General features: G+C 63.4%; 2 protein-coding genes across 5 annotated transcripts; one reads left to right on the top strand and one right to left on the bottom strand.

The window, feature by feature from the left end:
- Window positions 1-43: 43 nt before the first annotated feature.
- On the bottom strand, window positions 44-14,255 carry PORCN (porcupine O-acyltransferase). Its single transcript, XM_077789762.2, has 13 exons — window positions 13,984-14,255; window positions 12,517-12,709; window positions 11,518-11,561; window positions 9,535-9,716; window positions 7,267-7,397; window positions 6,589-6,603; window positions 5,505-5,630; window positions 4,588-4,688; window positions 4,233-4,309; window positions 3,316-3,379; window positions 1,270-1,355; window positions 407-517; window positions 44-323 (listed from the first exon to the last, which is right to left on the bottom strand). Exons 1-13 carry the CDS (start codon window positions 14,117-14,119, stop codon window positions 222-224), a joined length of 1,368 nt encoding a protein of 455 aa, XP_077645888.1. The 5' UTR covers window positions 14,120-14,255; the 3' UTR covers window positions 44-221.
- A 67-nt stretch (window positions 14,256-14,322) lies between these two features.
- Window positions 14,323-23,063, top strand: LOC144247935 (cyclin-dependent kinase 20-like). Of its 4 annotated transcripts, none has more exons than XM_077789678.2 (8): window positions 14,323-14,822; window positions 14,893-15,006; window positions 16,128-16,316; window positions 17,624-17,745; window positions 17,853-17,915; window positions 19,354-19,477; window positions 20,987-21,142; window positions 22,765-23,063. In XM_077789678.2, the coding sequence occupies exons 1-8, from the start codon at window positions 14,748-14,750 to the stop codon at window positions 23,047-23,049; spliced, it is 1,128 nt and encodes a 375-aa protein (XP_077645804.2). In that variant the 5' UTR covers window positions 14,323-14,747; the 3' UTR covers window positions 23,050-23,063. The 4 variants fall into 4 exon arrangements, with proteins under 4 accessions (XP_077645804.2, XP_085419912.1, XP_085419914.1 ...); XM_085563786.1 differs by having other exon boundaries at window positions 20,623-21,142; XM_085563788.1 differs by lacking the exon at window positions 17,624-17,745 and having other exon boundaries at window positions 20,623-21,142; window positions 22,765-22,945.
- The last annotated feature ends 4,124 nt before the right edge of the window (window positions 23,064-27,187 follow it).

Raw genomic sequence — 27,187 nt, 5'->3', positions numbered from 1 at the left:
GCCCCGCGCCGCCATTGGCCAGCCGGGAATGATTGACAGGAGCCAGCGAGCCCAGCCTTTATTGGCCCCCCCCGGCGCCACTTCCGCCCAACGAAGGGCAAAAGCTTCCCGCGCGCCGGAAGTCGGGAGCCAGCGAGAGGCGCTTCCGGCGGCGCGGAGCGGCCCCGATGGCGCCCGGTCCTCCCGGTTCCTCCCAGTCCCTCCCAGTTCCTCCCCGGGGCTCAGCGCAGCAGCCGCGCCAGCAGCCAGCAGCCCAGCGTCACCCAGTGGCTGGCCCAGTGCAGCTCCGACCACTTGCGCACGGTGTAGGCCATGCCGTAACCCTGAGGGGGCCGAGATGGCGTCGGGCTCGGGGCGGCCCCGAGCCGCGCTGGGGGGCGGTTCTGAGGGGGGCTGAGGGTCCCACCTGCTCCTCCACGGCGTCCTCGGCCTCCACGTCGAACAGGGCGCCCAGGTAGGACAGGTGGAACAGGGCCAGGGCGCCCAGGGCGGCGTTCAGAGCCCGCACCCACAGCGCCTGCGGGAGCCCGAATCCCTCAGGGACCCCGGAAAGCTCCCGAGAGCCCCGGGGAGCCCCCAAACGCCGGCCCGCAGCGAGCCTGCGGGACCCCCAGCGCCCCCAAATCCTCAGCGACCCTCAGACCTTCTGCCTTGCCTCTGGGACCCCCAAACTGCCCCAGCTGGGGACCCCCATCCTCCCCCAAATCACCCCCAAATCCTCAGGGACCCTCAGACACTCTGCCCTCCCCCTGGGACCCCCAAACTCCTTCAGCCGGGGACCCCCATCCTGCCCCTAGCACCAGCACCCCCAAATCCTCAGGGACCCTCAGACACTCTGCCCTCCCCCTGGGACCCCCAAACTGCCCCAGCTGAGGACCCCCATCCTGCCCCCAGCATCCCCAAATCCTCAGGGACCCCCAGATGCTCAACCCTGCCTCTGGGGACCCCGAACTGCCCCAGTCAGGGACCCCATCCTGCCCCTGATCACCCCCAAATCCTCAGGGACCCCCAGACCGTCTGCCTTGCTTCTGGGACCCCCAAACTTCCCCAGCCGGGGACCCCCATCCTGCCCCCAGAACCCCCAAATCCTCAGGGACCCTCAGACACTCTGCCCTCCCCCTGGGAACCCCAAACTGCCCCAGTCAGGGACCCCATCCAGCCCCCAGCACCCCCAAATCCTCAGGGATCCCCAGACGCTCTGCCCTCCCCCTGGGACCCCCAAACTCCCCCAGCGGGGACCCCCGAGCCCCCCATCACCCCGTCCCTCACGTCCTTGTGGCGGTGGCCGCAGCGGGGGGGGCAGCGCTTGGACAGCACGCAGGCGTCCAGGATGGCGGCCAGGCGCTGCCGCAGGGCTGCGGGAGGGCGGGGTCAGCGGGGCCACGCCCACCACCGCAACCACGCCCACCACCGGAACCACGCCCACCCCCTTGGAGCCACGCCCACCGAGGCAGGCTCCGCCCACAACCTCAGCCCCGCCCATCCCTTCAGGCTCCGCCCACACTGTAAAAAAAAAACCGCCCATCACTGCAGGCCCCGCCCCCAGTGTTATAGCCCCGCCCATCACTGCAGGCCCCGCCTCCAGTGTTATAGCCCCGCCCATCACTGCAGGCCCCGCCTCCAGTGTTATAGCCCCGCCCACCACTGCAGGCCCCGCCCCCAGTGTTATAGCCCCGCCCATCACTGCAGGCCCCGCCCCCAGTGTTATAGCCCCGCCCATCACTGCAGGCCACGCCCACAGTGTTATAGCCCCGCCCATCACTGCATGCTCCGCCCACATTGTCTCATGCCTACCAATCACTGCAGGCCCCGCCCCCAGAGCTCCTCCCATCACTGCAGGCTCCGCCCAGATCGCCACAGCTCCGCCCACCAGTGTAGGCTCCACCCACCCTCACAGCTCCATCCCTCATTGCAGGCCCCGCCCCATCTTCATAGCCCCGCCCATCCCTGCGGGCCCCGCCCACGTTGTCTCACCCATCACTGCAGGCCCCACCCCTCATAGCCCCACACATCACCACAGTCCCCGCCCACACAAAGCCCCACCCATCCCCGCATGCCCCGCCCCCTCAGAGCCCCACCCATCACTGCAGGCTCCGCCCACACCCTCATAGCCCCGTCCACCAGTCCAGGCGTGGCCCACCCTCAGAGCTCCGCCCACCACTGCAGGCTCCACCCACATTGTCAAACATGGACCATTGCTGCAGGCTGCACACACACCCTCATAGCCCCGTGCCATCTGCATAGCCCCGCCCATCACTGCAGACTCCACCCACACCCCATAGCCCCGCCCATCACTGCAAGTCCTATCCACACAAAGGCCCGCCCATCATTGCAGACCCCACCCCCTCATGCCTGCCCACCAGTGCAGGCCCCGCCCCCTCAGAGCCCCGCCCATCACTGCAGGCTCCTCCCACATTGTCAAACCCCGCCCATCACTGCAGGCCCCGCCCACACAAATCCCTGCCTATCGCTTCAGGCTCCACCCACACCGAGCTGCTCCCATCTCTACTGGCTCCACCCACATTGTCTCATGCCTGCCCATCACTGCTGGCCCCACCCACAGTCAGAGCCCCGCCCATCACCACAGGCTCCACCCACATTGTCACAGCCCCACCCAACACTGCTGGCTCCGCCCATCACTGCAGACTCCGCCCACAACCTCAGAGCTCTGCCATTCCCGCAGGCTCCACCCACATTGTCACAGCCCCGCCCACCACTGTAGGCTCCACCCACATTGTCAAACCCCGCCCATCACCGCAGACTCCACCCACACCCTCATATACCCGCCTATCGCTGCAGGCTCTGCCCATCACTGCAAGCACCACCCCCTCATAGCCCCGCCCACCACTGCAGGCTCCGCCCACCCTCAGAGCTCCACCCATCTTTGCAGGCCCCACCCACACCTTCATAGCCCTGCCAATCACTGCTGGCTCTACTCCCTCATAGCCCCGCCCATCCTTGCAGACTCCGCCCACATTGTCTCATGCCTGCCCATCATTGCAGGCCCCGCCCCCTCACAGCCCCGCCCATCACTGCAGGCTCCACACACACCCTCATAGCCCCGCCCATCATTGCAGGCCCCGCCCCCTCACAGCCCCGCCCCTCACAGCAGGCTCCGCCCACACAAAGCCCCGCCCATCACAGCAGGCCCCGCCCACCTCCACAACCCCGCCCCTCCCCTGGCCCCACCCACTCTGCTCAGGCCCCGCCCACCCCGCCAATCATAGCGTTTCGGCCCCGCCCACATTCAAATCAGGCGCTAAGCCCCGCCCACCCGCCCCGCTTGGCCCCGCCCCTTAAAGGGCCGGCGCTGACCGTGCTCGGCGTAGGTGATGAGGCCCAGGGAGAGCAGCACGGCCGCCAGGTGGAAACTGAGGCCCTGGGGGGACACGGGGAGCTGGGGTGGTTTTTGGGGGGTCCTGGGGGGATTTGGGGGGTTCCTGAGGGGTCCAGGGGGGCCAGGGGGGCTTTGGGGGGGGCCAAGGGGGATTTGGGGGGTTCCAGGGGGGATTTGGGGGATCCTGGGGGGCTTTTAGGAGGTCCTGGGGGGCTTTGGGGGGGTCCAGGGGGCTCTGGGGGGGTCCTGGGGGGATTTGGGGCAGTTTTTGGATTTTTGGGGTGGTTTTTGGGGTTTTGGGGTGGTTTTTGGGGATTTTGGGTCCCTCACGTGCAGCAGGATGCTGGAGTGGTTTTTGGGGCAGTTTTTGGGGCGGTTTTTGGGGGTTTTTTGGGTCCCTCATGTGCAGCAGGGCGCTGGGATGGGTTTTGGGGTTTTGTGGCAGTTTTTGGGGGGGTTTTTGGGGATTTTGGGTCCCTCACATGCAGCAGGGCGCTGGGGTGGGTTTTGGGGTTTTGTGGCAGTTTTTGGGGTGGTTTTGGGGTTTTTGGGTCCCTCACATGCAGCAGGGCGCTGGGGTGGGTTTTGGGGTGGTTTTGGGTTTTCTGGGGTGATTTTTGGGGGTTTTTTTGGGTCTCTCACATGCAGCAGGGCGCTGGGGTGGGTTTTGGGATGGTTTTTGGGGGTTTTAGGGGGTTTTTGGGGTGGTTTTTGGGGATTCTGGGTCCCTCACGTGCAGCAGGGCGCTGGGGTGGGTTTTGGGGTGGTTTTGGGTTTTTTGGGGTGATTTTTGGGGATTTTGGGTCCCTCACGTGCAGCAGGGCGCTGGGGTGGGTTTTGGGGTGATTTTTGGGGCAGTTTCTGGGGTGGTTTTTGGGCATTTTGGGTCCCTCACGTGCAGCAGGGCGCTGGCTGCGTAGGTGCCCAGCACGGCGGCGAAGGTGCCCAGGCAGCGAGCGGTCTGGAACACGTCTGCAAAACCAGTGAAACCAGTATGGGACGCCAGTTACACCAGTTAAACCAATTAAACCAGTTAAACCAGTTACACCAGTGAAACCAGTAACACCAGTTACACCAGTATGGGACACCAGTCACACCAGTAACAGCAGTATAGGCTCCATGGCCCCATCCATCTCTCCCAGTTCCTCCCAGTCCCCTCCCAGTGCTCCCAGTTTGGTTTCAGGCTGTTCCCAGTCCCTCCCAGTCCCTCCCAGTTCCCTCCCAGTGCTCCCAGTTTGCCCAGTGCTCACAGGTGTGCAGCCAGCGGGACATGGGCAGGTTCCAGTTCGTCACCACCTCGGCCATGGAGCGAGGGAGCTCCACCCGCAGGGGCCGGGACACGGCCAGGTCCCTGTGGACACAGGGTGACAAAGAGGGGACACTGAGGTGGCACCGGGACACTGGGACACGGCCAGGTCCCTGGGGACACAGGGGACACTGAGTGACACCAGGGTGGCACTGGGACACAGCCAGTGGTGTCCCTGTCCCTGCAGTGTCCCTGTGGTGTCCCTGTCCCCACGGTGTCCCCATCCCCACAGTGTCCCTGTGGTGTTCCTGTGGTGTCCCTGTCCCCACAGTGTCCCTGTCCCCTGGTGTCCCCATCCCTACGTTGTCACTGTGGTATCTCCACAGTGTCCCTGTTCCCTCGCTGTCCCCTCTCTGTCCCTGCACTGTCCCCATGTCCTCTCCCTGTCCCCGTTGTCCCCGCTCTGTCCCCTGTCCCCTCTCTGTTCCCACTGTCCCTGCCGTCCCCTCGCTGTCCCCATGTCCCCTCCCTGTCCCCACAGTGTCCCTACTGTCCCTGCTGTCTCCTTGCTGTCCCTGCTGTCCCCCCTCTGTCCCCTCGCTGTCCCCCCTGTCCCCTCCCTGTCCCCTCTGTCCCTGCCATCCCCTCGCTGTCCCCCCGCTGTCCCCTCTCTGTCCCCACAGTGTCCCCACTGTCTCCTTGCTGTCCCCGCTGTCCCCTCTCTGTCCCCCCTGTCCCCTCTCTGTTCCCACTGTCCCTGCCGTCCCCTCTCTGTCCCCCCTGTCCCCTCCCTGTCCCCTCTCTGTCCCTGCACTGTCCCCATGTCCTCTCCCTGTCCCCGCTGTCCCCTCCCTGTCCCCACTGTCCCCTCCCTGTCCCCGCTGTCCCCGCAGTGTCCCCACAGTGTCCCCTGTCCCTCACCAGTGCAGGTGCTCGTGGCGCAGCGTGGCTCCCGAGCCCGCCAGCGTGGCCGTGGCCTCGGACAGGAAGGCCACGAAGAAGTTGCTGAAGTGGAAGGAGAGCGCGCTCTCGTAGGCACGGAGCCACCTGCCACGGGGTGGGGGCACCGGGGTGGGGGGCAGCGGGGTTTGGGGGGACAGGGGGGTTTGGGGGGCACGGGGGGTTTGGGGGGACAGGGGTTTGGGGGGGTTTGGGGGGACATGGGGGTTTGGGGGGACAGGGGGTTTGGGGGGCACGGGGGGTTTGGGGGGACAGGGGTTTGGGGGGGTTTGGGGGGACAGGGGGGTTTGGGGGGACAGGGGGTTTGGGGGGACAGGGTAGTTTGGGAGGGGATTTGGGGACACGGGAGTTTTGGGGCACAGAGGGGTTTGGGGGGGTTTGTGGGGACAGGGAGTTTGGGGGCATAGGGGGTTTGGGGGGACAGGGGTTTGGGGGGGTTTGGGGGGACAGGGGGGTTTGGGGGGACAGGGGGTTTGGGAGGATTTGGGGGGCATTTGGGGGAGTTTGGAATTTTGAGGGATTTGGGAGAAAAGGGGGAGTTCAGGGATTTGGGGGGAGTTGGGGGAGTTTGAGGGGGGACAGGGGAGTTTGTGGGGACATGGGAGTACATGGGGGGGTTTGGGGGGACAGGTTGGTTTGGGGGGGATTTTTGGGGAGATATAGGGGGAGGTTTAGGGGATGTGGGGGGGTTTGGGGGGGGTTTGGAGATTGGGGAGGGGATTTGGGGGGACACAGCGGGGGATGGGGGGACACACATTCAGGTGCCACCCCCCATCTCACGTTCCCTCAACGTCCCCCCTCAAATCCCCCAAAAATTTCCCCAAAATCCCCCCTGTGCCCCCCTCCCCCCTCCCTCCCAGGGACCCCACAAATCCCCTGGGCCCCCCAAACCCCCCCAAAACCTCCCCAAAATCCCCCCAAACACCCCCAAATCCCCCCAGATCCCCCCTGTGGCCTCCTCCCCCCTTCCCCACACCCTCCCAGGGACCCCCCAAATCCCCTGGACCCCCCAAACCCCCCCAAAATCCCCCCAAATCCCCCTCACCTGGCCAAGACACTCCTGGGCAGCAGCGGGGGAACAGCGACGTCAGTCGGGGGGGTTGGGGGGTCCCGGGGGATTTTGGGGGGATTTGGGCGGATTTTGGGGGTCCCCCAGGGGATGTTCAGGAGTCCCCACTGTGGCTGGGGGTCCCCGGGGGATTTTGGGGGTCCCGGGGGAAGGTGGGGATCCCTGGGAAGATTTGGGGGAGCCTTGGGGGGTTTGAGGGTTCCTGGGGAGGCTTTGGAGGGGATTTGGGGGGATTTGGGGGGATTTTGGAGATATTTTGGGGGGGTTGTTGGGGGATTCGAGGGGTATTTCGGGGGGTATTTTGGAGGATTCGGGTGGTGTTTTGAGGATGTTTTTGGGGGATTCGGGGTGTATTTTTGGGGGTGTTTTGGGGACATTTGGGGGGATTTGGGGGATATTTTGGGGGGTGTTTTGGGGGATGTTTTGGGGATGTTTTTGGGGATTCAGGGAGTATTTGGGGGATGTTTTGGGGGATTCAGGGGATATTTTGGGGGATGTTTTGGGGATGTTTTTGGGGATTCAGGGGGTATTTTGGGTGATGTTTTGGGGAGATTCGGGGGATGTTTTGGGGATGTTTTTGGGGATTCAGGGGGTATTTTGGGGGATGTTTTGGGGCTATTTTGGGGGGTGTTTTGGGGAGGTTTGGGGTGCCACCTGCGCAGGGCCCGCGCCCCGTAGAGGGGCAGCAGGCTGGAGAACAGGAACGGCGCCAGGCAGGTGCTGACCAGCAGGCAGAGCAGCGCCAGCCCCAGGCTGCGCAGCCCCTTCCGCGCCCAGGCCGCGCTCTGCGGACAGACACACGGACACGGGGTCAGGGACACACGGACACGGGGATGGACACACAGACAGACACACAGACACAGCGCCAGCCCCAGGCTGCGCAGCCCCTTCCGCGCCCAGGCCGCGCTCTGCGGACAGACACACGGACACGGGGTCAGGGACGGACACACGGACATGGGGATGGACACATGGACACGGGGTCAGGGACACACGGACACGGGGTCAGGGACGGACACACGGACACAGGGACGGACACACGGACACGGGGTCAGGGACACACGGACATGGGGACGGACACACGGACACGGGGTCAGGGACACACGGACACGGGGATGGACACACGGACAGACACATGGACACAGGGTCAGGGACGGACACACGGACACGGGGATGGACACACGGACACGGGGATGGACACACGGACACGGGGACAGGGACACACGGACACGGGGTCAGGGACGGACACACGGACACGGGGATGGACACACAGACATGGGGACGGACACACGGACACGGGGTCAGGGACGGACACACGGACACAGGGACAGACACACGGACACGGGGTCAGGGACACACAGACATGGGGACGGACACACGGACACAGGGTCAGGGACGGACACACGGACACGGGGATGGACACACGGACACGGGCATGGACACACGGACAGACACACAGACACAGCGCCAGCCCCAGGCTGCGCAGCCCCTTCCGCGCCCAGGCCGCGCTCTGCGGACGGACACACGGACATGGGGACAGACACACGGACACGGGGATGGACACACGGACACGGGGTCAGGGACAGACACACGGACATAGGGACAGACACACGGACACAGGGACAGACACAGACATGGGGTCAGGGACGGACACACGGACACGGGGACAGACACACGGACACGGGGACAGGGACACACGGACATGGGGACGGACACATGGACACGGGGTCAGGGACGGACACACGGACACGGGGACGGACACACGGACACGGGGTCAGGGACGGACACATGGACACGGGGACAGACACACGGACATGGGGACAGACACACGGAAACGGGGACAGACACAGACATGGGGTCAGGAACGGACACACGGACACAGGGATGGACACACGGACATGGGGATGGACACACGGACAGACACATGGACATGGGGACATGGACACGGGGACAGACACACGGACACAGGAACAGGAACACAGGGACAGACACGTGGACACAGAGACAGGGACATTTCCCCCCCCGCAAAATCCCATTTCCCCCCAATCTCCATTTTCCCCCCCAAAATCCCATTTCCCCTCCCCAAACCCCATTTTCATCCCCATTTCCCCCCCAAACCCCCATTTTGAAGCCCATTTCCCCCCCAAATCCCATTTTCAATCCCATTTCCCCCCCCAAATCCCATTTTCAATCCCATTTCCCCCCCCAAATCCCATTTTCAATCCCATTTTCCCCTCCCCAAACCCCATTTCCCCCCCCCAAACCCCATTTCCAATCCCATTTCCAATCCCATTCCCCTCCCCAATCCCATTTCCAATCCAATTTCCCCCAATCCCATTTCCAATCCCATTTCCAATCCCATTTCCAATCCCCTCCCCAATCCCATTTCCAATCCCCTTTCCCCCTCCCCAATCCCGTTTCTAATCCCATTTCCAATCCCATTTCCCTCCCCAATCCAATTTCCCCCAATCCCCTCCCCAATCCCATTTCCAATCCCATTTCCCCCACCCCAAACCCCATTTCCCCCACCCCAATCCCATTTCCAATCCCGTTTCCAATCCCCTCCCCAATCCCGTTTCCAATCCCGTTTCCAATCCCCTCCCCAATCCCATTTCCAATCCCATTTCCAATCCCCTCCCCAATCCCGTTTCCAATCCCATTTCCAATCCCGTTTCCAATCCCCTCCCCAATCCCGTTTCCAATCCCGTTTCCAATCCCGTTTCCAATCCCGTTTCCAATCCCATTTCCAATCCCCTTTTCCCCTCCCCAATCCCGTTTCCAATCCCGTTTCCAATCCCGTTTCCAATCCCATTTCCAATCCCGTTTCCAATCCCCTCCCCAATCCCGTTTCCAATCCCATTTCCAATCCCGTTTCCAATCCCATTTCCCCCAATCCCCTCCCCAGTCCCGTTCCCCGTTCCCCACCAGCGGCGGCCCCTCCACGGAGCGCAGGTAGGCGCCGAAGGGCTCCCAGGGCCCGAAGACCACGGAGCCGGGCGAGCAGAGGTAGCCCAGCACCTGCGCGGGGCCGGGCTCGGGGCCGCCCGCGCCGCGGTCCAGGTCAAAGCCCAGCGACACGGCCTTCATGGCCACCACCATCTGCGCGCCTGCGGCCCGGACGGGGACCCCGAGATGGGACCCCGGATTGGGAACGGTCAGGGGACCCCGAGATGGGACCCCGGATTGGGGACCCCGAATTGGGGACCCCGAGATGGGACCCCAGATTGGGAACGGTCAGGGGACCCTGAGATGGGACCCCGAGATGGGACCCCGGATGGGGATCCCGAGATGGGACCCCAGATTGGGAACGGTCAGGGGACCCCGAGATGGGAACCCGGATTGGGAACGGTCAGGGGACCCCGAGATGGGACCCCAGATTGGGAACGGTCAGGGGACCCCGAGATGGGACCCCGAGATGGGACCCCGGATTGGGAACGGTCAGGGGACCCCGAGATGGGAACCCGGATTGGGAACCCCGAATTGGGGACCCCGAGATGGGAACCCGGATTGGGAACCCCGAATTGGGAATCGTCAGGGGACCCCGAGATGGGACCCCGGATTGGGGACCCCGAAATGGGGACCCCGGATTGGGGACCCCGAGATGGGACCCCGGATTGGGAACCCCGGATTGGGGACCCCGAGATGGGATCCCGGATTGGGAACCCCGGATTGGGGACCCCGAATTGGGAACGGTCAGGGGACCCTGAAATGGGAACCCCAAATTGGGAACAGTCAGGGGACCCCAAAATGGGAACCCCAAATTGGGAACCCCGAATTGGGAACCCTGAATTGGGAACCCTGAATTGGGAACCCCAAAATGGGAACTGTGAGGGAACCCTGAAATTGGGAACCCTTGAATTGGGCACCCCGAATTGGGAACGGTCAGGAAACCCCGAAATGGAACCCCAAAATTGGGACCGTCAGGGGACCCCGAAATTGGGAATGGTCAGGGGACCCCGAAATTGGGAACCCTGAAATTGGGAATCATCGGGGGACCCCGAAATTTGGAATGGTCAGGGTACCCCGAAATTTGGAACAGCCAGGGGACCCCGAAATTGGGAATCCCAAATTGGGAACCCCGGATTGGGAACCCCAAAATTGGGCACGGTCAGGGGACCCCGAATTGGGAACCCTGAAATGGAAACCCAGAAATGGGAACGGTCAGGGGACCCCAAAATGGGAACCCCGAATTGGGAACAGTCAGGGGACCCCAAATTGGGCACCCCCAATTGGGAACCCCGAAATTGGGAACCTCAAAATTGGGAACAGTCAGGGGGCCCCGAAATTGGGAATCCCGAAATTGGGAACCCCAAAATTGGGACCGTCAGGGGACCCCAAAATTGGGAACCCCGAATTGGGAACCCCGAATTGGGAACCCTGAATTGGGAACTCTGAATTGGGAACCCCAAAACCGACACCATCAGGGGACCCCAAAATTGGGAACCCTGGATTGGGAACCACGGAACCGAGAACCCCGAAATGGGAACCCCGAAATTGGGACCGTCAGGGGACCCCAAAATTGGGAACTCCAAATTGGGAACGGTCAGGGGGCCCCAAAATTGGGAACCCCGAATTGGGAACCTCAAAATGGGCACCCTGAAACTGGGAACCTCGAAATGGGAACCCCAAAATTGGGACTGTCAGGGGATCCCCAAACCTGGAACCCCGAAATCAGGGGGACCCCAAAACTGGCAAATCAGTGCACCCCGAAACCTGGAATATTGGGAACCCTGACACGGGGTGGGGGGGGGTGGTCGGGGTGTCCCAGAGTGATTTGGGGGTCCCGGGGGGGGGGGGGGCGGTCGGGGTGTCCCGGGGTGATTTGGGGGTCCCGGGGGGGGGGGGGGGGGGTCGGGTCGGGGTGTCCCGGGGTGATTTGGGGGTCCTGGGGGGGGTCGGGGGTCTCACCTCGCATCTTGTGCCACGTGACCGTGTCCACCATGTGCAGCTCCCTGGGGGGGCTCCCAGTCACTCCCAGTTCATCCCAGCACCCCCAGTCCCTCCCAGTTCATCCCAGCACCCCCAGTCCCTCCCAGTTCATCCCAGCGCCCCCAGTCCCTCCCAGTTCATCCCAGTGCCCCCCCATCTCCCTCCCAGTTCATCCCAGCACCCCCAGTCCCTCCCAGTTCATCCCAGCGCCCCCAGTCCCTCCCAGTTCATCCCAGTGCCCCCCCATCTCCCTCCCAGTTCATCCCAGCACCCCCAGTCCCTCCCAGTTCATCCCAGTGCCCCCCCATCTCCCTCCCAGTTCATCCCAGCACCCCCAGTCCCTCCCAGTTCATCCCAGTGCCCCCCATCTCCCTCCCAGTTCATCCCAGTGCCCCCCATCTCCCTCCCAGTTGCTCCCAGTTCATCCCAGTGGCCCCAGTCCCTCTTCCAGTCCCTCCCAAAACACCCCCAAACCCCCTCCCAGTCCCCCCAGTGCCCTCCCAGTGTCCCCAGCCCCTCTCCCAGTGCCTCCCAGCACCCCCAAATAACCCCAAACCCCCTCCCAGTCCCTCCCAGTGGCCCCAGTGCCCTTCCAATGGCCCCAGTCCCCCTCCCAGTGTCCCCAGTCCCTCTCCCAGTGCCCTCCCATTGGCTCAGTCCTTCTCCCAGTCCCCCCAGTCCCTCTCCCAGTCTCTCCCAGTGCCCTCCCAGTGGCCCCAGTCCCTCTCCCACTGGCCCCAGTGTCCTCCCAGCACCCCCAAATCACCCCCAAACCCCATCCCAGTGCCCCCAATCCCTCTCCCAGTGTCCCCAGTCCCTCTCCCAGTGCCCTCCCATTGGCTCAGTCCTTCTCCCAGTCCCCCCAGTCCCTCTCCCAGTCTCTCCCAGTGTCCTCCCAGTGCCCCCAGTACCTCCCAGCACCCCCAAATCACCCCCAAACCCCATCCCAGTGCCCCCAGTCCCTCGCGGTGCCCGCACCCCATGAGCAGGTAGCTGAGGGCGGCCAGGGCGAGGCAGAGGCCGCGGTGGGCGCGGGCCCGGCTCAGGAGCAGGGTGAGGACGCAGAGCGCGCTCAGCAGGGCCACCCACAGCGCCTGCGCCCCGAAGAAATGGTGCAGGGCCAGGAGCCCCCCGGCCGCCGCGCCCGCGTGCTTCCCGCCCCGCGGCAGCGCTGCACCACAGCGGGTCAGCGGGGCGCCCGAGACACGGGCACCCGAACCCCGAAACCCCCGAGACCCAGGTACCCGAACCCCGAAACCCTGGGGACCCAAACCCCGAAATCCCGGGTACCCAAACCCCAAAACCCGGGGGTTCCCAAACCCCGAAACCCCCGAGACCCGGGTACCCAAACCCCAAAACCCAAAACCCCAAAACCCCGAGGATACCCGAACCCCGAACCCCGGGGACCCGAACCCCAAAACCCCGGGGACCCGAACCCTGAAATCCTGGGTAGCCAAACCCCAAAACCCCCGAGACCTGGGTACCCGAACCCTGAAACCCCGGGGACCCAAACCCCGAAACCCCGGGGACCCAAACCCTGAAATCCTGGGTACCCAAACCCCAAAACCCCCGAGACCCAGGTACCCAAACCCCAAAACCCCAAAACCCCGAGGATACCCGAACCCCGAAACCCCCGAACCCGGGGTACCCAAACCCCAAAACCCCAAAACCAGGGGGTACCCAAACCCCAAACCCCGGGGGTACCCAAACCCCGAATCCCCGGGGGTACCCGAACCCAGAAGCACCAGCACTCCCAAACCCGAGGTACCCGAACCCCGAACCACCCAAACCCGGGGATACCCAAACCCCAGAACCTGGGGTACCTGAACCCCAAACCCCAGGGGTATCCGAACCCCGAAACCCCAGGGTACCCGAACCCTAAACCCCCAAACCCGGGGGTACCCAAACCCCGAAACCCCCGAACCCGGGGTACCCGAACCCTGAAACCGGGGCTACCCGAACCCCAAAACCCCCAAACCCCGGGTACCCGAACCCCGAACCCGGGGGCACCCAAACCCTGAAACCGCAAACCCGGGGGTCCCCGAACCGCCAGCACCCCCAAAGCCGGGGGTATCCGAACCCCGAACCGCTGGGGGTCTCCTCACCCCAAACCCCGGGGGTCCCCCGACCCAAACCCAAACCCCTGCGCTACCCCCGGACCCCTCCCCAGACCCCCGGACCCCTCCCCAGACCCCCGGACCCCCCGAGCCCCTGGGACCCCTCCGGACCCCCGGATCCCCCCAGAAAGCCTCAGAACCCCCCAGACCCCCGGACCCCCGGAACACCCCGGACCCCCAAACCCCTGAAAGCCTCGGAACCCCCCAGACTCCCCCGGATCCCCCCAAACCCCCGGACCCCCGGAACACCCCGGACCCCCGGAATCCCCCAGACCTCCCCAGACCCCCGGGCCCCCCGAAGCCCCGGTCCCGTCGCGGCCCCACTCACGCAGCCGGTGCAGCAGCCGCGCCCCGAGGCAGAGCAGCAGCAGCGGCCAGAGCTGGGCCAGGCCCTGCCGCGCCGTGGGCACCACGCAGCCGGGCAGCACCTGCGCCGCGAACTCTCGCGGAGGCAACGCCGCCATCCCGACCCCAGCGGGGCTCGCTGCGCGCCGGGACCCCCCAAAAAACCCCCTAAAACCCCCAAAAAACCCCAAAAACCTCCCCGAACCCCCCGCCCGCGCCTCGCCCGGCGCCGCCGCCCGCCCGCCTGAGGGGAAAGGGGCGTGGCCCCCGCGCCCACCAATCAGCGCCCGCCGTCCCTCCCCGCGCGGCGGCGCCGACCAATCAGAGCGCAGCGCGGCCAAATGGCGGCGCGCGACGGGGCGGCCGTTGCCAAGGGCGGGGCGCGGTTGCCGGGGAGCGGGGGATGCCGAGGGGGGCGTGGCCTGGTTGCTAAGAGGCGTGACTCTGTTGCTATGGGCGTGGCCTCGTTGCCGCTCTGCGTTGCTGGGGCCAACCGGGGGGGCGTGGCCTGTTGCCAGGGTGATGGTTGCTAAGGGGCGGGGTCTAACCCCGCGGAGCATGTGTTGATTGGCTGTTGCCGGGGGCGGGGCCTGTTGCCGGGGTGATGGTTGCGCAGGGGCGTGGCCTCACCGCGCGGAGCGGGCGGCGATTGGCTGCGGCGCCGGGGGCGGGGCCTGTTGCCATGGCGGCGCGGCGCGGCGGGCGGCGCGGGGCAGTGTGGGCCGGCGGCGGGGCGCGCCCGGCGGGATGGAGCAGTACCTGGTGCTGGGCCGCATCGGCGAGGGCGCGCACGGCGTCGTGTTCCGGGCCAAGCACCGGCAGGTGCGGCGGGCACCGGGGGGCGGCAGCGGCGCCGCGGGGCCTGGCTGACCCGCCGCCTGTCCCCCGCCAGACCGGCGAGCTGGTGGCGCTCAAGAAGGTGCCGCTGCGGCGGCCCGAGGAGGGGCTGCCCCTGCAGACGCTGCGGGAGATCAAAGCGCTGCGGGAGATGGAGGCGCACCCGCACGTGAGTGAGCGCGAGGCAGGCCCAGTGCTCCCAGTTTGGCTCCCAGTGCTCCCAGTCCCTCCCAGTCCCCCCTCAGTGCTCCCAGTCCCTCCCAGTCCCCCCCCAGTCCCTCCCAGTCCCCCCCAGTGCTCCCAGCGCTCCCAGTCCCCTCCCAGTCCCCTTCCAGTCCCTCCCAGTCCCCCCCAGTGCTCCCAGCGCTCCCAGTCCCCTCCCAGTGCTCCCAGTGCTCCCAATTTGGCTCCCAGTGCTCCCAGTCCCTCCCAGTACTCCCAGTGCTCCCAGTCCTCTCCCAGTCCCCTCCCAGTTCCCTCCCAGTCCCCCCAAATCCCCAGTGCTGTCCCCGCCCTCCTGCCCCCCCAATTTCAGGGTCCCCCCCTTCTGCGGGTTCTTCTCCACCCCTGTTCCTGCCCCATGTCCCCGTGTCCCCCCACCTCCGGTGTCCCCTTGACCCCCCGGTGTCCCCTCCCCCACCGGAGCCGGCTCCCGGTGTCACCGTCCCCGTTGTCCCCTCACTGTCCCCTCTGTCCCCTGGCTGTCCCCTCGCTGTCCCGCAGGTGCTCCGGCTCTGTCCCCGCTGATGTCCCCTCTGTCCCCTCTCACTGTCCCCTCTGTCCCCTCTCGCTGTCCCCTCACTGTCCCCTCTGTCCCCTCTGTCCCCTCTCACTGTCCGCTCTCTCTGTCCCCTCTGTCCCCGCTGTCCCACAGGTGCTCCGGCTCTATTCCCGCTGATGTCCCCTCTGTCCCCTGGCTGTCCCCTGGCTGTCCCCGCTGTCCCCCCAGGTGATCCAGCTCTGTCCCCGCTCTGTCCCCTCTCACTGTCCCCTCTGTCCCCTGGCTGTCCCCTCTCACTGTCCCCTCTCACTGTCCCCTCTGTCCCCTCTGTGCCCTGGCTGTCCCTGCTGTCCCGCAGGTGCTCCGGCTCTGTCCCCGCTGATGTCCCCTCTGTCCCCTCTCACTGTCCCCTCTGTCCCCTCTCACTGTCCCCTCTGTCCCCGCTGATGTCCCCTCTGTCCCCTCTCACTGTTCCCTCTGTCCCCGCTGATGTCCCCTCTGTCCCCTCTGTCCCCTCTGTCCCCTCTGTCCCCTCTGTCCCCTCTCACTGTCCCCTGGCTGTCCCGCAGGTGCTCCGGCTCCGCGCCGCCTTCGCGCAGGGCCCCGCGGTGGTTCTGGCGCTGGAGCTGCTCGTGGCCGACCTTGGGGGGCTCCTGCGGGCGGCGCCGGCGCCGCTGCCCCCGGCGCGGGTGCGGGCGCTGCTGGCCATGACCCTGCGCGGGCTGGCACACCTGCACGGGCAGCGCCTGCTGCACCGGGTGAGCCCGCACGGGGATCGGGGACCCCGAAAACGGGATCGGGGACCCCGAAAATGGGAGTGGGGACCCCGAAAATGGGATCGGGGACACAAAAAATGGGATCCGGGACCCCGAAAATGGGATTGGGGACCCCGAAAACGGGATCGGGGACACAAAAAATGGGATAAAGGACCCCGAAAATGGGATCGGGGACCCCGAAAACGGGATCGGGGACCCCGAAAACGGGATCGGGGACACAAAAAATGGGATTGGGGACCCCGAAAATGGGATAAAGGAACCCAAAATGGGATCGGGGACCCCGAAAACGGGATAAAGGACCCCGAAAATGGGATTGGGGACCCCGAAAACGGGATCGGGGACCCCGAAAATGGGAGTGGGGACCCCGAAAATGGGATTGGGGACCCCGAAAATGGGATAAAGGACCCCGAAAATGGGATCGGGGACCCCGAAAATGGGATCGGGGACCCCGAAAACGGGATTGGGGACCCCGAAAATGGGAGTGGGGACCCCGAAAATGGGATAAAGGACCCCGAAAATGGGAGTGAGACCCCGAAAATGGGAGTGGGACCCCGAAAACGAGATCGGGGACCCCGAAAATGGGAGTGGGACCCCGAAAATGGGATTGGGGACCCCAAAAATGGGAGTGGGGGCTCCAAATTTGGGATTGGGGACCCAAAAACGGGATTGGGGACATAAAAAATGGGATTGGGGACCCCAAAGATGGGAATGGGGACACTAAAAGTGGGAGTGGGCACCCCGAAAAAATGGGTTACAGACCCCAAAAATGTGAACAGGGACCCAAAAAATGGGATTGGGGACCCAAAAATGGGATCGGGGCACCAAAAATGGGTTTGGGGACCCCGAAAATGGGATTGGGGGCACCAAAAATGGGTTTGGGGACCCCGAAAATGGGATTGGGGGCTCCAAATTTGGGATTGGGGACCCCAAAAATGGGATTGGGGACCCCAGAAATGGGATTGTGGACCCCAAAAATGAAAGTTGGGACCCCAAAATATGGGACTGGGGACCCAAAAATGGGAGTGAGTACCCCAAAACCGGAATGGGGGACCCCAATAATGGGATTGAAGACCCCAAAAATTGGTTGGGGGACCCCAAAACCGCGGTGGGCACCCGGGGGGGGACCCCAACATCTGCTGGGGGGGGGGATTTTGCACCCCAAAATCAAGGCTGGCACCGCATCGCCTGGGCAGGCACCCTCGTTTTTGGGGTGTCGCCGATCCGGGGAGCACTGTGGGGGGGTCCCCCGAATTTTTGGGGACCCCCCGAGCCCGAATTTTGGGGTGCAGGACCTGAAACCCGCCAACCTGCTGCTGGACCGCGCCGGCCGCCTCAAGCTGGCGGATTTTGGGCTGGCGCGGGTGCTCAGCCCCACCCCGGGGCGCCCCTACAGCCCCCAGGTGGCCACCAGGTACCGCATTTTGGGGCGATTTGGGGGATTTTGGGGTGTCCCCCCTCCCGGCCTGCCGGGGGGGTCCCCAAAACACCCGAGGGACCCCCCCGACCCCCCTTTTCCAGGTGGTACCGAGCCCCCGAGCTGCTCTACGGCGCCCGGCGCTACGACGAGGGCGTGGATTTGTGGTGGGTGCAGATTTTGGGGACCCCCCGGGATTTTGGGGTGTCCCCCTGGGATTTTGGGGTGTGCACCCTGGGATTTTGGGGTGTCCCCCTGGGATTTTGGGGACCCCCCGGGATTTTGGGGTGTCCCCCTGGGATTTTGGGGTGTACACCCTGGGATTTTGGGGACCCCCCTGGGATTTTGGGGTGTCCCCCTGGGATTTTGGGGACCCCCCTGGGATTTTGGGGTGTACACCCTGGGATTTTGGGGACCCCGCTGGGGTTTTGGATGTCCCCCTGGGATTTTGGGGACCCCCACCGCGATTTTGGGAAACCCCCCCCGGGATTTTGGGGTGTCCCCCGGGGATTTTGGGGACCCCCCATGGATTTTGGGGACCCCCCCGGGATTTTGGGGTGTCCCCCTGAGATTTCGGGGTCCCCGCTGGGGTTTTGGGTGTCCCCCTGGATTTTTGGGGCGGTCCCCTGCATTTTTTCGGGGGGTTCCCCATGTTTTTTTGGGGTGTCTCTGTGAATTTTGGGGGGTTCCCTTGGGTTTTGGGGTGTTCCACCGGGTTTTGGGGATCCCCCTGGGATTTTGGGATCCCGCTGGAATTTTGGGGTCCCTTGATGGGATTTTGGGGTGTCCCCCTGGGATTTTGGGTGTCCCTCTGGAATTTTGGGGGGTTCCCCTGGGATTTTGGGGTCCTGCTGGAATTTCGGGGTCCCCCCTGGGTTTTGGGGATACCCTCTGGGATTTCGGGGTCCCCGCTGGAATTTTGGGGTGTCCTCCTGGGTTTTGGGGATCTACTGGGATTTTGGGGTCCCTTGATGTGATTTCGGGGTTTCCCCTGGAATTTTGGGGATCCTTATGGAATTTTGGGGTCCCTCGATGGGATTTTGGGGATCCCTCTGGAATTTTGGGGTGCCCACTAGGATTTTGGGGTCCCCACTGGGATTTCGGAGTGCCTGCTGGAATTTCAGGGTCCCTCTATGGGATTTTGGGGTCCCCCTGGGTTTTGGGGTCCCCCCTGGAATTTTGGGGAACCCTCTGGAATTTTGGGTGTTCCCCTGGATTTTTTGGGGGGTTCTCTTGGGTTTTGGGGAGTTTCCATGGGATTTTGGGGTGTCCCCCTGAATTTTGGGGTCTTCCCTTGGGTTTTGGGGTGCCCCGCTGGGTTTTGGGGATCCCCCTGGAATTTCGGGGTCCCCCGCTGGGATTTTGGGGTGCCCCCCTGGATTTTGGAGATTCTTCTGGAATTTAGGGGTGCCCGCTGAAATTTTGGGGTCCCTCAATGGGATTTCGGGGTGTCCCTGGGTTTTGGGGACCCCCCGGATTTTGGGGTCCCTCGATGGGATTTTGGGGTGCCCCTGGGTTTTGGGGACCCCCCGGATTTTGGGGTCCCTCGATGGGATTTCGGGGTGCCCCTGGGTTTTGGGGACCCCCCGGATTTTGGGGTTCCAGGGCCGTGGGCTGCATTTTCGGGGAGCTGCTGACGCTGGCGCCGCTGTTCCCCGGCGAGAGCGACCTGGAGCAGCTCGGGCGCGTCCTGCGGGCGCTGGGCACGCCCCGGGCCCGCGACTGGCCGGTACTGGGCAAACTGGGCAAACTGGGGGGACTGGGGGGACTGGGGGGACTGGGAGGGGACTGGGAGGGAACTGGGGGGGACTGGGATGGACTGGGAGGGACTGGGAGGGACTGGGAGGGACTGGGAGGGAACTGGGAGGGAACTGGGAGGGAACTGGGGGGGATTGGGAGGGACTGGGAGGGACTGGGATGGACTGGGAGGGACTGGGAGGGAACTGGGAGGGAACTGGGAGGGACTGGGAGGGAACTGGGAGGGAACTGGGAGGGAACTGGGAGGGAACTGGGGGGGATTGGGAGGGACTGGGAGGGACTGGGAGGGAACTGGGGGGGACTGGGAGGGAACTGGGAGGGAACTGGGGGGGACTGGGAGGGACTGGGAGGGAACTGGGAGGGAACTGGGGGGGACTGGGAGGGACTGGGAGGGAACTGGGAGGGACTGGGAGGGACTGGGAGGGACTGGGAGGGAACTGGGAGGGAACTGGGGGGGACTGGGAGGGACTGGGAGGGAACTGGGAGGGACTGGGAGGGACTGGGAGGGAACTGGGGGGGACTGGGAACGGCCTGGCACCAAACTGGGAGCACTGGGAATGGCCTGACACCAAACTGGGAGCACTGGGAGGGAACTGGGATAAACTGGGATGAACTGGGAACAGCCTGAAACCAAACTGGGAAAACTGGGAGGGACTGTGGCAAACTGGGAGGGAACTGGGGGGGACTGGGGGGAACTGGGAACGGCATGACACCAAACTGGGAGCACTGGGAGCACTGGTTTACACTGTCCCGCACTGGTCCATACCGGTCCATACCAGTCCATACTGGTCTATACTGGTCCATACCGGCCTGCAGTGGCCCCTACTGGCCTGCACTGGTTTATACTGGTCCATACTGGTTTATACTGGTTTATACTGGTCCATACTGGTTTATACTGGTAGCTGTGCCTGCAGGAGCTGGCCAAGCTGCTGGATTTCCCCAAGCTGTAGTTCTGTACTGGTTTATACTGGTGTATAGTGGTTTGTGGTGGTCCATACCAGTCCATACTGGTCCATACTGGTCCATACTGGTCCCTACCGGTCCATACTGGTTTATACTGGTCTGTACTGGTCCATACTGGTCCGTACTGGTTTATACTGGTCCTGGTGCCCGCAGGAGCTGGCCGAGCTGCCCGATTTCCCCAAGCTGCGGTTCTGTACTGGTTTATACTGGTCCATAGTGGTTTATACTGGTCCATACCGGCCTGCAGTGGCCCCTACTGGCCTGCGCTGGTTTATACTGGTCCGTACTGGTTTATACTGGTCCATACCGGTCCATACCGGTCCATACTGGTTTATACTGGTCCCGGTGCCTGCAGGAGCTGGCCGAGCTGCCCGATTTCCCCAAGCTGCGGTTCTGTACTGGTTTATACTGGTCCATACTGGTCCATACTGGTCCATAGTGGTTTATACTGGTCCATACCGGTCCATACCGGTCCATACTGGTCCGTACTGGTCCATACTGGTCCCGGTGCCCGCAGGAGCTGGCCGAGCTGCCCGATTTCCCCAAGCTGCGGTTCCGGCCGCGGGCGCCGCCGCCGCTGCAGCTGCTGGTGCCGGGCGCCGACGCGGCTGCGCTGGATCTGCTGCAGCGGCTGCTGCGCTACCGGCCCCGGCGGCGGCCCCGCGCCCAGCAGGTGGGACTGGGCAAACTGGGAACGGCCTGCAGCCAAACTGGGGGAACTGGGGGGACTGGGAGCAGCCTGGATCCGAACTGGGAGAACTGGGGGGACTGGGAGCACTGGGAACAGCCTGGAGCCAAACTGGGAACAGCCTGCAGCCAAACTGGGAGAACTGGGGGGACTGGGAACAGCCTGAATCCAAACTGGGAACAGCCTGCAGCCAAACTGGGGGAACTGGGGGGACTGGGAGCAGCCTGGATCCAAACTGGGAACAGCCTGGATCCAAACTGGGAACAGCCTGGATCCAAACTGGGAACAGCCTGGAGCCAAACTGGGAGAACTGGGGGGACTGGGAACAGCCTGGATCCAAACTGGGAACATCCTGGATCCAAACTGGGAACAGCCTGGATCCAAACTGGGAGAACTGGGGGGACTGGGAGCAGCCTGGATCCAAACTGGGAACATCCTGGATCCAAACTGGGAACAGCCTGGATCCAAACTGGGAGGGACTGGGAAAACTGGGAGGGAACTGGGGGGAACTGGGAGGGACTGGGTTTTGGGGGTCCCGGTTGGATTTTGGGGGGGTCCCGGGTGTGTTTTGGGGGGTCCCGGGTCACGTTTCGGGGTCCCGGGTGTGTTTGGGGGTCCCGGGTCACATTTGGGGGTCCCGGGTGTGTTTTGGGGGGGTCCCGGGTGTGTTTTGGGGGTCCCGGGTCACATTTGGGGGGTCCCGGGTGTGTTTTGGGGGTCCTGGGTCACGTTTTGGGGTCCCGGGTCACGTTTTGGGGTCCCGGGTGTGTTTTGGGGGGTCCCGGGTCACGTTTGGGGTCCCGGGTGTTTTTGGGGGGTCCCGGGTGTGTTTTGGGGGTTCCAGGCTGTGTTTGGGGGTCCCGGGTGTGTTTTGGGGACCCGGGTGTCTTTTGGGGGGTCCCGGGTGTGTTTTGGGGGTCCCGGGTCACATTTGGGGGGTCCAGGCTGTGTTTGGGGGTCCCGGGTCACGTTTTGGGGTCCCGGGTGTGTTTGGGGGTTCCAGGCTGTGTTTGGGGGTCCCGGGTCACGTTTCGGGGTCCCGGGTCACATTTTGGGGGTTCCAGGCTGTGTTTGGGGTCCCGGGTCACATTTGGGGGTCCCGGTTGGGTTTTGGGGTCCCGGGTCACATTTGGGGGGTCCAGGCTGTGTTTGGGGGTCCCGGGTGTGTTTTGGGGGTTCCAGGCTGTGTTTGGGGGTTCCAGGCTGTGTTTGGGGTCCCGGGTCACATTTGGGGGTCCCGGTTGGGTTTTGGGGTCCCGGGTCACATTTGGGGGGTCCAGGCTGTGTTTGGGGGTCCCGGGTGTGTTTTGGGGGTTCCAGGCTGTGTTTGGGGGTTCCAGGCTGTGTTTGGGGTCCCGGGTCACATTTGGGGGTCCCGGTTGGGTTTTGGGGTCCCGGGTCACATTTGGGGGGTCCAGGCTGTGTTTGGGGGTCCCGGGTGTGTTTTGGGGGTTCCAGGCTGTGTTTGGGGGTTCCAGGCTGTGTTTGGGGGTCCCGGGTCACGTTTTGGGGGGTCCAGGCTGTGTTTTGGGGGTCCCGGGTCACATTTTGGGGGTCCCAGGCTGTGTTTGGGGTCCCGGGTCACGTTTCGGGGTCCCCGCCCCCAGGCCCTGCTGCACCCCTTCTTCTTCGGGCCGCACGAGCTGAGCCCCCCCCCGGCCCCGGGGGGGCCCCGGCGACCCCCCGAGTTCAGCCTGGAGGCGGCGCTGGAGCTGCCCCCCCGCGGGGCGCTGGGACCCCTCCCCAAATCCGGGACCCCCCCGCGGGGCGCTGGGACCCCTCCCCAAATCCGGGACCCCCCCGCGGGGCGCTGGGACCCCTCCCCAAATCCGGGACCCCCCCGACCCCGCCAAACTGGGGGACCCCCACTGACCCCCCCTAGGCCCCTGTGACCCCTCCCCAAATCCGGGACAATCCCTAGGCCCCTGGGACCCCTCCCCAAATTCGGGACCCCCCCGACCCCGCCAAACTGGGGGACCCCCACTGACCCCCCCGCGGGGCGCTGGGACCCCTCCCCAAATCCGGGACCCCCCGTGGGGCGCTGGGACCCCTCCCCAAATCCGGGACCCCCCCTGACCACCCCAACCTGGGGGACCCCCACTGATCCCCCCCTGACCCCCCCCCTGGGCCCTGTGACCCCTCCCCAATTTGGGGACCCCCACTGTCCCTCCCTAGGCCCCTGGGACCCCTCCCCAAATTCGGGACCCCCACTGACCCTCCCTAGGCCCCTGGGACCCCTCCCCAAATTCCGGACCCCCACTGACCCCCCCAAACTGGGGAACCCCCACTGATCCCCCCTGACCCACCCCCCCCGGGGCCCTGAGACCCCTCCCCAAATTGGGGACACCCCCGACCCCGCCAAACTGGGGGACCCCCACTGACCCCCCCTAGGCCCCTGGGACCCCTCCCCAAATTTGGGGACCCCCCCATGCTCCTGAGACCCCTCCCCAAATTGGGGACGCCCCCTGACCCCCAAATTAGGGGACCCCCACTGACGCCCCCCCAGGACCCTGGGACCCCTCCCCAAATTTGGGGACCCCCCATGGCTCCCTGAGACCCCTCCCCAAATTTGGGGACCGCCCCCCCCTGGGCCCTGTGACCCCTCCCCAATTTGGGGACCCCCACTGACCCCCCCTAGGCCCCTGGGACCCCTCCCCAAATTCGGGACCCCCACTGACCCCGCCAACCTGGGGGACCCCCACTGACCCCCTCAACCCCCCCCGTGGCTCCCTGAGACCCCTCCCCAAATTGCGGAACCCCCCCCAGGCCCCTGCGACCCCTCCCCAAATTTGGGGACCCACCCTGGGGCCCTGCGACCCCTCCCCAAATTGGGGCCCCCCCACTTCCCCTCCACCGCTGCCCCCTCCCAATTTTGGGGTCCCCGAGGAGTCCCCGGGACCCCTCCCCAAATTGGGGACCCCAAATTTCCCCCCGGGTTTGGGGGGGGGACCCCAAACTCGAAGATTTGGAGCCAAAAGCGCCGGATTTGAGCCCAAAACGGCGGCGAGGGGCCCAAAAAAATCGGAATTTTGGGCGTTGGGAATTGGGGGCTGGAAATGTGCCGGGTTTGGGTGGAAATTGCTGATTTTTGGTACAAAATCCCCGATTTTAGCTGCGAAATTCGCATTTTAGAGTGAAAATTTCCCACTTTTCCTTGAGAAAAAAATGTAGATAATTAAAAAAAAAAAATCTTAATTTTTAAAAAATTTAAAAAATGTAATAACAACGAGTTCCGAGTCCTAAATTTGGGTGGAGATTGTCAATTTTGGGTTGAAATTTGTAATTTTGAGGCGATTTTTGGCGTTGATCCTTGAAATTCCGGGCTGAAAATTCCAATTTTTGGGTGAAAAATCTCCAGTTTGGGGGCTGAAAATGCCAAATTTGGAATTAAAGGATTAATTTTGCTCCCAAAAAAATCAGAATTTTAGACCAAAAAAAAAAAAAAAAATCCAAGTCGAATTGGGACCGAATTTTGCAATTTTGGGTCAAATTAAAATTGGCTTATTTTAGGGTTAAACCACCCAGATTTGGGACTCGGCTCACCCCAATTTTGTGTCCTAAAAATGTAAAATTTGGGGCCGAAATTCCCCAGTTTTTTGCCAAAAAATAAAAAAAAATAAAGTTTGAACCGAAAATCCCCGTTCTGATAACAAAATGGTGAATTTCAGGCTGAAAAATCCCAAACTTTGCCTGAAAACGCTGAATTTCACCCAAAATTTTGGTCCAAAAATCTCAAATTTTAGGTTAAAAACCTGAAATTTTACCCTGAAATTCAAAATTTGGGATTTAACAACTCCATTTTTCCCTCAAAAATTCTCTTTTTTGGGTCTATTGAGGCTGAAAAATATCAAATTTTGGGTTCAAAATCCGCATTTTGCTGCTGAAAAAAGCCCAAAATTGGGCTGAAATTTGGGGTTTTGGGGCCCGAAATTGGGCTGAAATTTGGGGTGAAATTTGGGGTGTTGGGCACCGGATTTGGGACAGAAGTTCTGAATTTCGGGTGCCATTCCCCATTTTTGGGGCTCCATCCCCATTTTCGGGGTCCCATCCCCATTTTTGGGGTGCCATCCCCGTTTTTGGGGTGCCATCCCCGTTTTTGGGGTGCCATCCCCATTTTCGGGGCTCCATCCCCATTTTTGGGGTCCCATCCCCATTTTCGGGGTGCCATTCCCCATTTTTGGGGTCCCATCCCCGTTTTTGGGGTGCCATCCCCATTTTTGCAGTGCCATCCCCATTTTCGGGGCTCCATCCCCATTTTTGGGGTCCCATCCCCATTTTTGGGGTGCCATTCCCCATTTTTGGGGTCCCATCCCCGTTTTTGGGGTCCCATCCCCATTTTCGGGGTGCCATTCCCCATTTTTGGGGTGCCATCCCCATTTTTGGGGTGCCATTCCCCATTTTCGGGGTGCCATCCCCATTTTCGGGGTCCCATCCCCATTTTTGGGGTCCCATCCCCATTTTCGGGGTGCCATCCCCATTTTTGGGGTCCCATCCCCATTTTTGGGGCTCCATCCCCGTTTTTGGGGTGCCATCCCCATTTTTGGGGCTCCATCCCCGTTTTTGGGGTGCCATCCCCATTTTTGGGGTGCCATTCCCCATTTTCGGGGCTCCACTCCCATTTTCGGGGCTCCATCCCCATTTTTGGGGTGCCATCCCCATTTTCGGGGCTCCATCCCCATTTTTGGGGTCCCATCCCCATTTTTGGGGTCCCATCCCCGTTTTTGGGGCTCCATCCCCATTTTCGGGGCTCCATCCCCGTTTTTGGGGTCCCATCCCCATTTTTGGGGTGCCATCCCCATTTTTGGGGTGCTCTCCCTGCCCTGGCCCTGCCCCCGCTCTGGCCGGGGCTGATAAAGGCCCCCGGCCCCGCCCGGCCCCCCCAAACCCAACCGCCGGCACCCCAAAATCTGATAAGGCCTTATCAGCGCCGGGCAGCCGGGGGCCGTTACCGCCCCCCCGCACCCCCAAACCCGGAACGCCCCAAAATCCCCAAAATCCCCCAAAATCCCCAAAATCCCCCAAAATCCCCCGGAGGCGGCGGCTCCCGGAGCGCCAGGTGAGCTCTGCCCCCCCGGGCCCCCCCCGGGTTTTGGGGTGCACGGGGGAGGGACCCCCCGGTTTGGGGGTTCGGGGGGTCTCGGGGGGGGAGGGACCCCAAATCAGCCCCCCAGGAGGGGTCAGGGGGGTTTGGGGTCCGCGGGATGGGGAATTTGGGGTTTGGGACCCCCAGGTTGGGGGTTTTGGGATTTTGGGGTCCCCAGGGGTTCGGGGATTTTGGGGTTTCGGGTCCCCAGGAGTTTGGGGGGCCCAGCCTGGGGATTTTGGGGTTTGGGGTCCCCAGTTTGGGGATTTTGGGGTTTGGGACCCCCAATTTGGGGTTCGGGGGGCCCCCAGTTTGGGGATGTCAGAGTTTTGGGGTCCCCAGGGTTTGGGGGTCCCCGGGTTGGGAATTTTGGGGTTTGGGACCCCCAGTTTGGGGGTTTTGGGGTTTGGGACCCCCAGTTTGGGGTTCGGGGGTCCCCAGTTTGATGGTTTTGGGGTTTTGGGGTCCCCAGGGATTCGTGGACCCCCGATTTGGGGGTTTTGGGGTTCGGGGATCCCCAGTTTGGGGATTTTGGGATTTGGGGTCTCCGGGCTGGGGATTTTGGGGTTCGGGAATCCCAGTTTGGGGGTTTTGGGTTTTTGGGGTACCCCCGGTTTGGGGGTGCCCAGCTTGGGGATTTTGAGGTTTGGGGGTCCCCAGTTTGCGGATTTGGGGGTTCGGGGGGTCCCCAGCTTGGGGGTTTTGGGGTCCCCAGGGGTTTGGGGGTCCCCGGGTTGGGGATTTTGGGGTTTGGGACCCCCATTTTGGGGATTTTGGGGTTCGGGAGATCCCCGGTTTGGGGGTTTTGGGGTTCAGGGGTACCCAGGGGTCCCCGAAATGGGAAATTTTGGGGTTTGGAACCCCCATTTTGGGGATTTTGGGGTTCGGGGAATCCCCAGTTTGGAGATTTCAGAGTTTTGGCGTCCCCGGGTTGGGGATTTTGGGGT

Source organism: Lonchura striata, chromosome 31, assembly GCF_050655825.1.
Source record: "Lonchura striata isolate lonStrDom1 chromosome 31, ASM5065582v1, whole genome shotgun sequence".
NCBI lineage: Eukaryota > Metazoa > Chordata > Aves > Passeriformes > Estrildidae > Lonchura > Lonchura striata.
Note: the sequence above shows the minus strand (reverse complement) of the source record. Positions and strands in the feature narration are given on the sequence as shown.

Bases quoted from the DNA above. Each gene is read 5' to 3' on its own strand.
- PORCN (XM_077789762.2), bottom strand. From the start codon at position 14,119: ATGGCGGCGTTGCCTCCGCGAGAGTTCGCGGCGCAGGTGCTGCCCGGC. The intron at 12,710-13,983 runs GTGAGTGGGGCC...GCTGTGGTGCAG, and splicing joins GCGGCTGCTGCACCGGCTGC to CGCTGCCGCGGGGCGGGAAG. The intron at 4,310-4,587 runs GTGAGCACTGGG...CTGGTTTTGCAG, and splicing joins GTCCCGCTGGCTGCACACCT to ACGTGTTCCAGACCGCTCGC.
- LOC144247935 (XM_085563786.1), top strand. From the start codon at position 14,748: ATGGAGCAGTACCTGGTGCTGGGCCGCATCGGCGAGGGCGCGCACGGC. The intron at 14,823-14,892 runs GTGCGGCGGGCA...GTCCCCCGCCAG, and splicing joins TCCGGGCCAAGCACCGGCAG to ACCGGCGAGCTGGTGGCGCT. The intron at 17,916-19,353 runs GTGGGTGCAGAT...TTGGGGTTCCAG, and splicing joins GACGAGGGCGTGGATTTGTG to GGCCGTGGGCTGCATTTTCG.